The 14,263-nt window shown below is 44.3% G+C and overlaps 1 protein-coding gene across 1 annotated transcript in view; it reads right to left on the reverse strand.

Moving 5' to 3' along the window:
- The window catches only part of cps1 (carbamoyl-phosphate synthase 1, mitochondrial), a 176,671-nt gene that overhangs the window by 19,639 nt on the left and 142,769 nt on the right, over positions 1-14,263 (reverse strand). Inside the window, exons 26-29 of the mRNA XM_048598668.1 lie at positions 12,411-12,432; positions 9,415-9,518; positions 8,138-8,215; positions 6,046-6,153 (exon numbers count right to left, since the gene is read on the reverse strand). Coding sequence (XP_048454625.1) covers positions 6,046-6,153; positions 8,138-8,215; positions 9,415-9,518; positions 12,411-12,432 — 312 coding nt within the window. The remainder of the gene's footprint in view (positions 1-6,045; positions 6,154-8,137; positions 8,216-9,414; positions 9,519-12,410; positions 12,433-14,263) is intronic.

Here is a 14,263-nt window from a genome sequence, read left to right on the forward strand (position 1 = left end):
GGACCTGTACAAGAAGGATGGGTTGCACCTGAACTGGAGGGGCACCAATATCCTGGGCACGAGGTTTGCTAGAGCTCTTCAGGTGGGTTTAAACTAGTGTGGCAGGGGATTGGGAACCAGAACAATGGGCCAGTAAGTGCAGGGACTGGGGACAAAAGAGACACTGAGATATGCATAGTGCAGAGTAAGAGCAGGCAGAGGGAAGTCGGAGGGTTCAGAGGGACTGGAGGTCTGGAGTGCATTTACTTCAGTGCATGAAGTATAACAGGTAAGACAGTTGAACTAAGAGCACAGATACTGCATGGAATTATGATGTTATTGCCACTATGAGACGTGGTTAAAGGATGGACAGGTCTGGCAGCTTAACATCCAGGATATAGCTGTTTTAGATGGGACAGAAGGGGAAACAAAAGGGGTGGGGAGTTGCATAGCGAATTAGGGATCCCATCACAGCTCTGTTAAAGGAGGACACATCAGAGGGATCTTGCAATGAGGCATTATGGATGGAGCTCAGGAATAGGGACGGTGAAATCACAATGTTAAGAGTTTTCCATAGATCTCCCAACAGCCCACGGGAGACAGAGAGGCAGATATGTCGTCAGATACTGGAAAGGTGTGAAAAACGCAGGGTAGTTGTGGTGGGTGACTTCAACTTCCCTCTTATTAACTGGGACTCACTTAGAGCCGAGGCTTGGATAAAGAGCAATTTGTTAGATGTGTCCAGGAGGGCTTTTTGAGACAATATATTGACAATCTAACCAGACAGGAGGTCATACTAGGCTTGGTATTAGAGAACGAGCCAGGGCAGGTGACCGACGTTTCAGTCGGAGAGCATTTTGGGCTTAGTGGCCATAACTCCATAAGATTTCGAGTAGTCATGGACAAGGACAAGAGCGGCCCTCAAGTGAAGGTGCTTAATTGGGCAGGGCCAATCACATCCAAATTGTACACGATCTAGGGAATGTGGATTGGGTGCAGTTATTTGAGAGCGAATCTACATCTGGCATGTGGAAGGCTTTGAAAGACTAGTTGATTAATGTGCAGGACATGCATGTCCCTGCAAAACTGAAAGATAGGAATGACAGGATTCCAGAACCATGGATGACAAGGAAAATTGTAAGCTTAGTTAAAAGGAAATAGGAAACATACCATAGGTCTAGGCAGCTACAAACTGATGAAGCCCTTGAGGAGTATAAGAGAAATTAGGAAGGAAATTAAATGCAGAATTAGGAAGGCTAAAAAGGGGCAATGAAATGTCTTTATCAACCAGGGTCAAGGTGAATCCCAAGACTTTTAATGCATATATTAGAAGAACAGGGTAGCAAGGGAAAGAGTAGGCCCACTCAAGGACAAAGGAGGAAAGTCATGCGTAGAGCCACAGGAAGGCTATCAGTATTCACCAAGGAGAAGGACATGACTGACGTTCAAGTCAGGGATGAGTGTGTGAATACTCTACAATATATTGAAGGAGGAAGTTTTAGAAATCCTAAATTGCATTAAAGTAGACAAATTCCCAGGGCCAGATGGGATCTATCTCAGGTTACTTGAGGTAAGGGAAGAAGTAGTTGGGGTATTAGCAGGTATCTTCACATCCTCTTTGACCACAGGCAAGATTCCAGAGGACTGGAAATTAGCCAATGTTGTTCCCTTTGTTTAAGAAAGGAAGCAGGGATAATCCAAGAAATTATAGGCCAGTGAGCCCGAAGTCTGTGGTGGGGAGACTCTTGGAGAAGATACTGAGGGACAAAACATACGCAAATTTGGAAGAAAATGGACCAGTTAGTGACAGGCAGCATGGTTTAATATGGGGAAGGTCACGTCTCACCAAACTGATTGAATTTTTTTGAAGAGGTCTCAAAGATAATTGATGAGGGAAGGACTACATATGGACTTTAGTAAGGCATTTTGGTACAAAAACTAAAATCACATGGGATTCAGAATGGGCTGGCTAGATGGATATAAAACTGGCCTGGTCATAGAAAACCGAGGGTAGCGGTGGAAGGGTGTTTTTCAGAATAGAGACCGGTAACTAGTAGTATTCCACGGGGATCAGTCTTAGGTCCTCTGTTGTTTGTAGCGTATATAAATGATCTGGAAGTTAAGCATTTAGAAATTTAAGCAGTGAGCAAATTGCTGTGTAAAATGAAAGAGGAATTTGAGAGGGTAGATAAAGAGAAACTACATTCTCCAGGGGAGAATTAAATCTAAAATCTAAAAGTTAGAGCTCATCCACTCAGGAGTGAAATCGTGCTAGAAGAACAACTGAAATTTCTGGCCTAAGTGGCTATGCATTTGGGTATGATCAATGTTTTCAAGACAATGCAGACTAGATCTTATTGGTTAACCATCTCAAAGTACTATGGAGGTAAGATAATTAATGCAGTTAGGTTCAGATCAGTCACAATTTAACTGAATAGATCTGGCTCAAGGGGCTCAAAGATCAATTCTTGTCCCTGTACAACCTTTCAGTGGATAGAGCAGGAATGCAGTGTTTCATGTTATTGAGAATACTGATGAGTGAGTCCAGTGATGTGGAGAGGCTTGGGTTTTCCTATGCTGAGCTCAGAGGCATACAAGGAAATCTAAATAAAGGTGCACCAAAACCTTTGGGAATTTTAAATAAATAAACAGATTAAATAAGTTGACACCATTTCCCCCGAGAGTGTGGACAGTAACTAAACGGCCTCAGAGTTAAACAAAATTGGGGGAAGGCTGATTTCAATATCATTAGATGGGCTCTGGGACTAGGAGCACCCACTTGCAGGTAAGTCTACATTTGGAAAGGGGGAGTCTTTTAAAAGCGTTATAGTGAGAATTCAGGGCTAGCGTGTTTTTCTAAGAATGAAGGGCAAGAGTAACCATTCCAGCGAACCTGGATGTCGAAAGTTTCAGAAAGAAAAAGGATGAAGCATATGTCAGGTAAGCGCATTAAAACAGGCAAGGCCCTTCAAAAGTACATGTTGACTTCTCCTTTCCTCCAGATGCTGCCTGGCTTGCTGTGTTCTTCCAGCCTCCTGATTGTCTACCTCAAAAAGTATAATTTTGGACGTTGCTTAAAAAGGAAATGGGAGGGCAAAGAGGGGCCATGAAAAATCTTTGACAGATGGGATCAAGAAAATCCCAAGGCATATTTTTAAGTATGTGAAGTGAAAGAGGATTACCAGGGAAAGAGTGGGATCTATTAGAGACCAAAGGGGTAACCTTTGGCATGGAGTGAGGTCTTATTCACAGAGAAGAAATTCATTGAGGCTGGGGTTTTCAGTTAGGATGGTAAGGTTCTAGAACACGTTAAGATTAATAAGGTGTTATTAGATGTTTTAACAGGCATACAGGTGCTTAAACCCCTAGGGCCTGATGAGATGTATCCTAAGCTGCTTGGGGAGACGAGGAAGGATATTGCTGGGCCCTGGTGGAGATATTTATATTTTGCTGGCCACAGGTGAAGTGCCAGATGACTGGGGACAGCTACAGTGTTCATTTGCTCAAGAAAGGCAGCAGGGACAGGTCAGATAATTACAGATTAGTTTGTCTGGTGTCAGTGGTAGGGAAATTACTGGAAAAAAATTCTGAACACCAGGATTAATCAATACTGAGAAAAGCAGAGATTGATCAAGAATAATCAGCATCGATTTGTTAGAAGAAAATCCTGTCTAATTGAGTTTTTTTGAAAAGGTGACTAATTATATTGATGAGGGTAGCGTAGTTGATGTGGTTTACATGGACTTCAGTAAGGCCTTTGATAAGGTCCCACATGGAAGGCTGGCCCAAGAAATAAGAGCCCACGTGATCCAAAGACAGTTGGCAAACCGGATCCAAAATTGGCTTAATAATAGGAGGCAAAGAGTGATAGAATCCCTACAGTGTGGAAACAGGCCCTTCGGCCCAACAAGTCCACACCTGCCCTAGGAGCAGACCCATCCCCCTACAACTCACCTATTCTACACAGCCCTGAACACTTCGGGCAATTTTGCACGGCCAATCCACCTAACCCGCACATCTTTGGACTGTGGGAGGAAACCAGAGCACCCGGAGGAAACCCACGCAGACACAAGGAGAATGCAAACTCCACACAGACAGTCGGCTGAGGGTGGAATCCTATCCGGGTCCCTGGCGCTGTGAGGCAGCAGTGCTAAACACTGAGTCACCGTGCAGCCCCACCTCCAGTCTTCTGATTGGAAGTAGAGGGTTGCTTCTGTGATTGGAAGTCTGTGACCAGCAGTGTACTACAGGGATCAATGCTGGGATCTTTGCTGCTGCTTGTTATGTAAGTAACAACTTGGATGTGGAAGTAGAAGGTATAATTAGTAAGTTTGAGGATGATGTGAAAATAAGCAGTGTTGTTGATAGTGAGGAGGATGGTCTCAGGCTACTGTCTGATATCAATCAGCTATTAATTGGACAGAGGAATGGCAGATGGTACTTAATCCTTATAAGTGTAAGGTGATGCATTTTGGGAGGTCCAGTAAGGGATGGATATACACAATGAGTGGTATGATACTAGGGAGTTATGAGCAATAAAGGGATCTAGGTTACAGGTCAATAGATCCCTGAAGGTGTCAGCACCCATAAACAGAAGGTAAAAAAGGCATCCAGGATGCTTGCCTTCATTAGCCAGGTTGTAGAATATAGGAGCAAGGAAACCTTGTTACAACTTTATAAAACATTGGTTAGGCCACAGATGGAAAACAGTGTGTAATTCTGGTCACCACATGATCAGAAGGATGTGATTGCACTCAAGAGGATGCAGAGGAGATTCACTAGCATGTTGCTTGGGTTGAAAAGTTTCAGTTATGAGGACAGGCTGGATAGGCTGGGTTTGTTTTCCCTGGAGCAGAGGAGATTAAGGGACAGGGTAGGGGAGAGGTCTGCTTGAGAAATACAAAATGAGAGGCTTTGACCGAACAGATCATGCGAATCTCTTCCCCAGGGCAGACATGTCTAAGTTTATGCTAAGGAGCAAGTGTACGAGCATTTAAAATGCCAGGGTATACTAAGCGATGGATCCGAATGTAGTTTGGTGTTTGTTGTCTGCATAGAAACGATGGGTCAAAGGGTCTGTTTCTAAGCCTTATGACTCCACGTCTAATAAGCAAAAGAGCGAAATTGAAGATAAAAAATCTGTTTATTGAATTATGAAGGTGGCAATGAGTGAAAGAATAAGGGGATCATTCAATACTACCCCTCAAAATGGGTGCAGATAAATATTTAAAAACAGAGGAATTTATGGGGAATTGAACTGGGCAGTGGGACCAGATGCATCACTCTAGACCTAGGGATGCAGGTACGTAGTTCTGTGAAAGTGGCGACACAGACAGGCAGGGTGGCAAAAAAGGTATTTGGCATGCTTGCCTTCATTGGTCAGAGCATTGAGTACAGTAGTTGGGACTTCGTGTTACGGCTATACATGGTGAGGCCACATTTGGAGTACTGTATACAATTCTGGTCACACTGCTAGAAGAAGGAATGCTATTAAACTGGAAATGGAGTAAAAAATATTTACAAGGATGTTACTGAGGCTGGAGGGTTTGAGCTATGAGGAAAGGCTGGATTGGCTGTACTTTTTTCCCATGGAGCATGGGAGATTAAGGGGCAACCTTGAACCTTATACAGGTTTATAAAATCATGAGAGGCAAAAATAAGGTGAATAGCCAAGGTATTTTCCCCAGGATAGGGGAGTCTAAAACTAGAGGGTATGGGTTTAAGCTGAACAGGGAAAAATTTAAAAGGGCCCAAGCACCAACATTTTCACAGAGAGTGGACCATATATGGAACAAGCTGCCAGAGGAAGTGGTAGAGTTAAATACAATTACAACATTTAAAATACATTTGGACAGGTACATGGATAGGAAAGGTTTAAGGGATATGGACCAAATGCAAGCAAATAGGACTGATTCAGTTTAGGAAGCCTGGACAGGAGATAGACAAGTTGGGCTGAAGGACCTGTTCCTATGCTGTATGGCTCTATCACAGAGCTCGCGCAGGTACTGTGTACTCAGTGGTCTATTGTCTGCTGTGTGATTCGCTGATGCTTAGGCTGCTCTTTACCTTCTCCAGGGCTCCTTGGCTGATCGTCTGTGTTGGCAGGATCAGAGTGGCATCTCCTGAATGGACACCTGCATCTTCCACGTGTTCAGTGATGGCATGAGCTAGGACCTGGCAAGGGGGGCACAAACATATCCTACAATTAGCCAGCAATGGTCAGCCAACAACAACTGGAGCTGCTTTGGAACCTACAAGTTCTGCAAGCTTTTCCATCAATTTGAGAAGAACACCACGCCCAAATCCCTCGCCCAAAACAGGAAAGACCCAGGCTGGGAAAAGATAGGTAAGGAAATCAGGTCTTCTGGGCAAGGAATGCACCTGATGGAATGACACACTCCTGAACACGTGGCCTCACACAGCAATGCAAATAAGGAATAAGAAAAAAGATTCACATTTATCTAGCACCTTTCACAACGCCAAATGCTTTAGAGCCAATGAAGTATTTTCAAATTATTTCTTTACCAAGTACTGCCTTTGCCATGATCGAGGAAATTCAAATGGAGCACAGCAAGTACCCATAAATAACACTGTGATAATGAGCAGCTATCGTATCAGTTTCGGTAATGTTGATTGATGGTTAAATACTGACCAGGGCATCTACTTGGCAATAAAATAATGTGCAGTGGGCATGGAATACATGCTGAGGGGGCAGGCACGGCCTCAGTTTAACATCTTGGGGATCTCCAAATCTCTGGCAGAATTACAGGGTCATTAATGGGAGCCCAAAGGTTCATGACAGGTCACTGTACAGCAATCTGGTGAAACCGACAACTGCTCTAGATCTCCCTCAAACATCCCTCAACCATCCTTGGTCTTTCTGAAACACCTCTCAACCATCTGTGATCACCCTCAAATGCCCTTCACCTGTCCTCAAATTCCCTCAAATGTTTATTTGCATCAAACGACAGCTACTTTCCCTTTGGAAGCACCAATAGCCTCTGTTTCCAACCAAGCACCACCACCATCCCCAGCTCCACCCCCACCACAATACGAGCAGCGAGTTCCAGTTTCACTGTGTGCAACAAACACTCTTTCTCACATTCACCCCTGTCCAAAGCCCTGAATCTGCAACCACTATTCCATGTACCATCAGCTAATGGGAACAGCTCTCCTTTATCTACTGTGTCCAAAAATCAGTCATAACCTTGTTTCCCTATTAATTTGTCTTCAACCCTATTTGTTCCAAAGAGAACAAAACCACTTCATCAACCAAACCTTGTGGCTAAAATATCTCATCCCCATAGCCAATGTGATATTTCCTCTGCACTCTCTCTAGGACCGTCACATTCTCCCTGAAGTGTGATGACCAGAAATAGAAGCAATACTCTAGTTGTGATCTAATAAGAGATTTAGAAAGGATAGGCATAACTTCCCAGTTTTTGTACTCAATACCTCTATTAATAAAGTCCAAGATCCCACATCCTTTGCTAATCACTCTCTCAATATGTCCTTTGCCTTCACAGATTGATGCACATGTACACCAGGTCCCCCTGCCCCTGCTCACTTTCTGGAACTATGTCATTCAGTCTCTATCATCACTCCTTCATCCTTCTGGCATGACGCCTCACACTTCTCTGATCAAACTGTAACAGGCAGCCAATTTTGCTAGCCTATCAATATCCTGTTGCATTGATTGGCCTTTTCAGTAAATAAACCTGCAGACGGGATCTCCTTCAGCCCAATGCTCTTACTGACTTCAGGAGTCCTCAGCGTAGGCCGGTGGTGACACCTCCCATTAAGACGCCCTTATAGTTTTTGAGCTGCCTCAGCATACCCTCCCTCTTCCACTGGGCCTGCCGAGGCTGCAGAATGTCTGCTCTCTGATGTGCCCACAGTCCCGGCATCTGGTTTCTCATCTTGGATAGTATGGTGAGCACAGCGAGAGCCTCCAGAGGATTTCACCCCCATGTCCGTGGATCATTGAACGGACCAGTTTTAGAACAACAGGTCACAATGTAGCAATGGTATAGCTACAGTGTCTGGTTTTACAGCATGTGCACATGAACAAGCTTCTGTACAGTTATGACATGACAAAGACATCTCAGACATGGGGCTAACCCATTGAGTTCGGAACACAAACTGAAGCTTGGCTTACCTTTCCCTCCTTGGAGACTGCATCAACCTCAACCTCCCGTGCTCCTTCAACAAATTTGGTGAGGACAACTGGATGTTCCTGCAGCCAATAAAAAATATGGTTCAGTTTCAGTCCAGTCACATTTACTTCAGAGATTCCAAACATGTGTGTTTATCATCAGGATTGGCTCTTAAGTGCATTGATTAGGATGGTCAACGATGACTGCACAATATTGAGCACTCTTCACAACTCCTCAAATACTAAAGCAGTTCATGTCTAAATACAGCAAAGTCTGGGCAATATCCAGGCTCAGGCTCACAAGTGGAAAGTAACATTTGTGCTACACAAACACCGGACTATGACCATCTCAAACCAGAGACAATATAACCAACTCCCATTGATATTCAATGATGTTACCATCACTGAATTTCTCCACTAGAAACATCCTAGAGGTTACCATTGACTAGAAAATCAACTGGACTCGTCACATAAATACAGCAGCTACAAGAGCAGTTCAGAGGCTAGGAATCCTGCAGCAAGTAACTCACCACCTGATTCCCCAAAGCCTACCTACTATGTACAAGGCACAAGTCAGAAGCGTGATGGAACTCTCCTCACTTGCCTGGATGGGTGCAGCTCCAACAACACTCACGAAGCTTGACGCCATCCATGACAAAGCAGCCCTCTTGGCCAACACTCTCCAAATCAGGGAAAGCAGCTCTCACTAGCTATCTGCTTGATTCCCCAAAGCGTTTCCCACATTTTAGTGAGATCATCTCTCATTTTCTATACTCTAGACAGCTGGACTCAAAGCTCTTGTCCTCGGACAGCACACGCATTCCCACGCAACGGGTTTCATTGCAGCCTCACTCATTAGCTATAGAGACAGAAACAGTGCAAGGTATTCCAGATGTAATCTCACTACAGGACTGCACATCTACAAGTCTTCCTGACTCTTGTACTATAAGCTCATGTTGTTTGACTTTCTAGTTCCTGACTTCACCTGCAAGTTAATTTCCTGTTAATCTTGTAGAAGGGCCTCCATATGCCTCTGTACATTTCTCACGATTTAAATGAAAGTTTAATGTGTATTTGATGTCTGTACCACCAGCTATTCTCCACCTGTGCTTATCTCTCGTGACAGTAGATCAGTTTCCCTAGGTAAGTAAAGTTGATAAAAACTTTGCAGTCCATCCAAATAGAACAAGATGAGAAATTACTTACTAAACGATGGTCTCACAACAAACAGTGTACTTGCAGCAGAACAGGCCTAGTCAGACAGCCTGAAATGAACGTACCTGAGAGACACGAGCTGCCTCGGCAAGGAATTTCTTCATCTCTGTTGCGTCATGAGCCACGTTCATCGCTGAACCACTGAGGGAGACCAGACAAAAGTGTATGACTTTTCAGCAGTGACTAGCTGTCAAACATTATTCACCTGATCAGCCAGAAATCCCCACCACCCACCCACACACAAGTTCAGCAAGACACACAGCCTGACACACACATGCACACAGACACACAAACCTAACCAGCCAGCCTGGGGAACCCATACAGCCAGCTTAGCTCCAACAACTCAGGAACCTTTATACTATCCAGGACAAAGCAGCCCGCTTTTATTGGCATCACATCCCCAAGCATTCACTCCCTCTACCATTGATGCTCAGTAGCAACACCTACAAGATACACTGCAGAAATTCACCAAAAGTCCTTACACAGCACCTTCTAAATCCGTGACTTCTACCATCAAGAAGGACAAGGACAGCAGATACATGGGAACACCATCACCTACATGGGCCCTTCCAAGCCGCTCACCATCCTGACGAGGAAATGTATTGTCATTCCACTGTCGCTCGGTCAAAATCCTGGAATTTACTCCCTAAGGGCATTGTAGGTCTACCTACAGCATATAAACTGCAGCAGTTCAAGAAGACAGCTCACCGTCACCTTGGAATCGTAGACTCATATAGTGCAGATGAAACCCTGCAGCCCATTAAGTCTGCACTGCCAAAAATACACACACAATCTACACTCGTCCCACTCTCCTGCACTAAGCCCATAGTCTTGAATGTTATGACATTTCACATGCTCATCCAAGTACTTTTTAAAGGTTGTGTGGTTTTCAGCCTCAACTACCCTTCCAGGCATTGTGCTCCAGTCCTCCCCACCTGTTCTGAAGAAGGATCACTGGATTCGAAATGACAGACGCACAGTCCACACAGATGCTGCCAGACCTGCTGAGTTCCTCCAGCAGCAATTTCTGTTTCCATTCCTCTTCAACCTTCTCTGCTCCAAAGAAAATGACCCCAGCTTATCCAGCCTCTCTTCATAGCTAAAGTACTCCATCCCAGGCAACATGGTACGAACTCTCCTCTGTGACCCCTCCAGTGCAATCACATCATTTCTGTTGTGTGGAGACCAGAACCACATAAAGTACTCTAGCTGTGGTCTAACAAAAGTCCTGTAAAGCTGCAATATAACCTCCTTGCTTTTATTATCTATGCCATGACTAATAAAAGCAAGTGCTCCGTATGCCTTTTTTAATCACCTTCAGGAATCTGTGGACAAGCACCCCAAGATTCCTCTGAGCTTCCAAGTCTCCTACCATTTATTGCGTGCTCCCTTATCTTGTTACTTCTTCCTAATGCATCTCCTTCTCAAGGGCAAGTAGGGACAAACATTAAATGCTGGCCTAACTAGCAAAGCCCACATCCCCATGAATAAAGAGAACTGATTCAGTCAGGTCAAGCCCCACATACTCAGCCACTCTACCACCCAACCTTCCCCACTAAGTAACGCTACCTCTGTCCTGCAATGGCTTGCAAATACACAACTGGCTCCAATGTCAAAACTTGACAGTTTCAGCAGACCAACCCACCCAACTGCTCACCCCCGCTGCCCTCACTATGAAAATTGGGAAAATGTCTTACTTAGGAATCTGGGTTGCACTTGTGTATTCAATACTGTATCAGAACCCTTCCATATTAGCTCAAGAAATGGCTGGAGGCACTGGGTACTGAAAAGGCTACAGGCCCTGACAACACCCCAGTAATAGTACTTCAGACCTGTGCTCCAGAATTGGCCACTCCCTGAGTTGAGCTGTTCTAGTACATCTACAACACTGGCATCTACCCAACAATGTGGAAAATTGCTCAGGTTTGCTAACTCCATTCAACCCATAAGCCATTCTGGCTTAGGAAAAGCAGAGTTTCATGTGGGACTCCTCACCCGCCCATAGCCAGTTAACAAAAATTAAAGACCTATTAAGGTCTATTCCCAAGTGCTATGTATTTCCCAATTAGCCTCTGGGACCCATAGGGCACCAGAAACTGGGCCAGTTGCCAGGAGACAGGTCCCAGATAGGGTTCAAGCCCTCTGCATGTGCCTGCCCTCAGCTATAGCCATTGTGACCCTCCCTCTCTCCCCATTACCCAAATAATAGGTTGTGGTTCCTTAACTGTTGGAGAGGCTCCTACTGTCCTCAAGAACTGATATCCCATGGCTAGCTTCAGTTGGAAAGTGAACCTGTTTTATCAATGAATAATTTGTGAAAAAAATCACAGCCAGGTGACTGATCCCCTCACACAGCAGATTCCCATTTGAGCCTGACATTGGAGTCCCCGACCCAAAAGGGCAAAACTGCGCCCCTGGTTGCAAGCTGAACAAGGTTAGAAAATAACTACTTCAGGGAACTTAACATTTGAATACATCAGCAGAAATAAAAAGCAGTAGAATTAGAATACAATTAGAATTAGAATTATTGCAAATGTAGTCACGAGTGCAGTGAGAAGTTTATTAGGTCGCCACTTACACTGCCATCTTAGGTACAAGGTACCTAGGTACAAAATCTTAGGAATAAACTAGAAAATAAATTTAAAAATTCCACATTACAGTCCTTCAAGCAGACCACGCCAGGCCTCGCCACCAGTCCATGCCGGGACCTCACCCCTAGGCCGTGCCAGGATTTAATTTCCAGTCCGCGCCAGCCTCATTTCTGCTATCCATCGAGTCCCTACTGTAAGCCTACTGCAGACATGCTCCAGACACCAAGCACCACTGCAGCCGATGGCCCATCGAGTCCCTGAGTCCAGGCTCCAGGCCTACCGAAATCAGGAGTCCTTGATCCAGACACTGCCATTGCTGCTGTCGACAACCCTCTGACACCTCTTCAGCTTCCCCACAACATCAGAAAATGAAGGAAAAGAGAAAAGAAAAAGACAGAAAAGGAGACAGAGAGAAAGAAGGATGCATGTGGCCTGGAGTATACATGCTCAGGAACCCTAGAACTCCTTACCATGGCACCATCTTGAGTAGCCCTGATAATAAATGAAGAATTAATAGTTGTAAGAACAACTCTCAGATCAGGAGATCAGTATGGATGGAAATTAAGAATAATAAGGATAAGAGACGGAGTTTCTTGGGGCCCAGCAGTCATTAGAGATGGAACATTGAACAAGAACTCATTGGCATGTGTAACAAAGATACTGTGACAGTCACAGAGGACTTTGAAATTCAAGCAGCATGGACAAATCAAATTGGCTATTTGGCAAAAACATTTATGAAATTTATTTACATTTTTCATCCAAAGTCTTCACATTCATCTAAACTTGTGCATCAAAAGCAAACTCAAAATGATGCACAGAGCATGAAAACACAAATTAGGAGCAGGAATAGGTCACTTGTACATAGAACCGTAGAAATGATACAGTGCAGAAAAGGTCCATTTGGCCCATCGTGTCCATGCCAACCCAGCGCCACCCAGATGCCCTTTCTAATTGCATCATCCTGCACACAGCCCATAGCCCTGCAGCTTACAGCACTTAAGGTGCAGATCCATGTACTTTTTGAAAGAGTTTAGGATCTCTGCCTCAACATCAACTCAGGCAGCCAATTACAGATACTCACAACCTTCTGTGTAAAAATGTTTTCCTCACATCGTCTCTAATTCTTCTTAGCTTGAATCTATGATCCCCGGCTTTTAAACTTTCTGCCAAGGGAAACAGGTTTTCCCTGTCTAACTCAACCCCTCACAATCTTGTATACCTCAATCCTGTCACCCTTTGCCTTCTCTGTCCAAGGAAAATAACCCCAACCTCTCCTCATAGGTACAATTCTTCAGCCCAGCACTTTCTCCATAGCAAGGACATCCTTCCTCTAATGTGGTGGTCAGAAATGCATGTAATACTCCAGTTGTGGCCTCACCAGGATATTACACAGTTTCATCATTATATCCCTATTTTTGTATTCTATATCTCAGTCAATGAAAGACAGTATTCCCAACGTGTTCTTTACAACTTTAAGTAGCTGTACTGCTACCTTTAGGGACCCATGCACTTGCACACCAAAATCTCTTACTTCATCTACCCCTCTCAGTATATTCCCATTTATTGTGTATTCCCTTTTACTATTTGACCTCCTAAATGCATTCCAGCACACTTATCAGAGTTGAACTCCATCTGCTACTTTCCTGCCCATTCCACCATCAGATCTATACCATTTTAGAACTCACAATTAACCGCTACACTATCCATTATATAGCCAATTTCTGTGTCGTCTGCAAATTTCTCAATTGTGCATCCCCATGTTCAAGTCCGAATTGTTAATGTAAAAATAAACAGCAGGGGTCCCAACACCAGGCCCTGCAGAACACCACTTGAAACAATTTTCCATTTGCAAGGGCAGCCATTAACCATAGCCTTTTGTTCCACGATACCAAGCCAACTTTGGATCTAATTCAATACATTACAATTGGGCCTTTGTTTTTTTTGACCAATCGCTCATGTGGGACCTTGTCAAATGCCTTCCTGAAATCAATGTAGACAACATCCACTGCATTTTCCTCATCAATCCTCCTTGTCACTTCCTCAAAAAATTAAATCAAATTTGTAAGGCATGACCTTCCGTTAACAAAGCCATGCTGACTATCCCTGACTAGTCCCTGCCTTTCTAAGTGACAGTTTACCTGATCTCGCAGGATTGATCCTAACAAGTTGCCCACCACCGAAGTAACACTAACCAGCCTATGATAACAAGGTGTAGAGCTGGATGAACACAGCAGGCCAAGCAGCATCATAGGAGCAGGAAGGCTGACGTTTCGGGCCTAGACCCTTCATCAGAAAAATCTTTCTGATGAAGGGTCTAGGCCCG

The sequence above is a fragment of the Rhincodon typus genome, chromosome 7, assembly GCF_021869965.1.
Source record: "Rhincodon typus isolate 14 chromosome 7, sRhiTyp1.1, whole genome shotgun sequence".
Taxonomy (NCBI): domain Eukaryota; kingdom Metazoa; phylum Chordata; class Chondrichthyes; order Orectolobiformes; family Rhincodontidae; genus Rhincodon; species Rhincodon typus.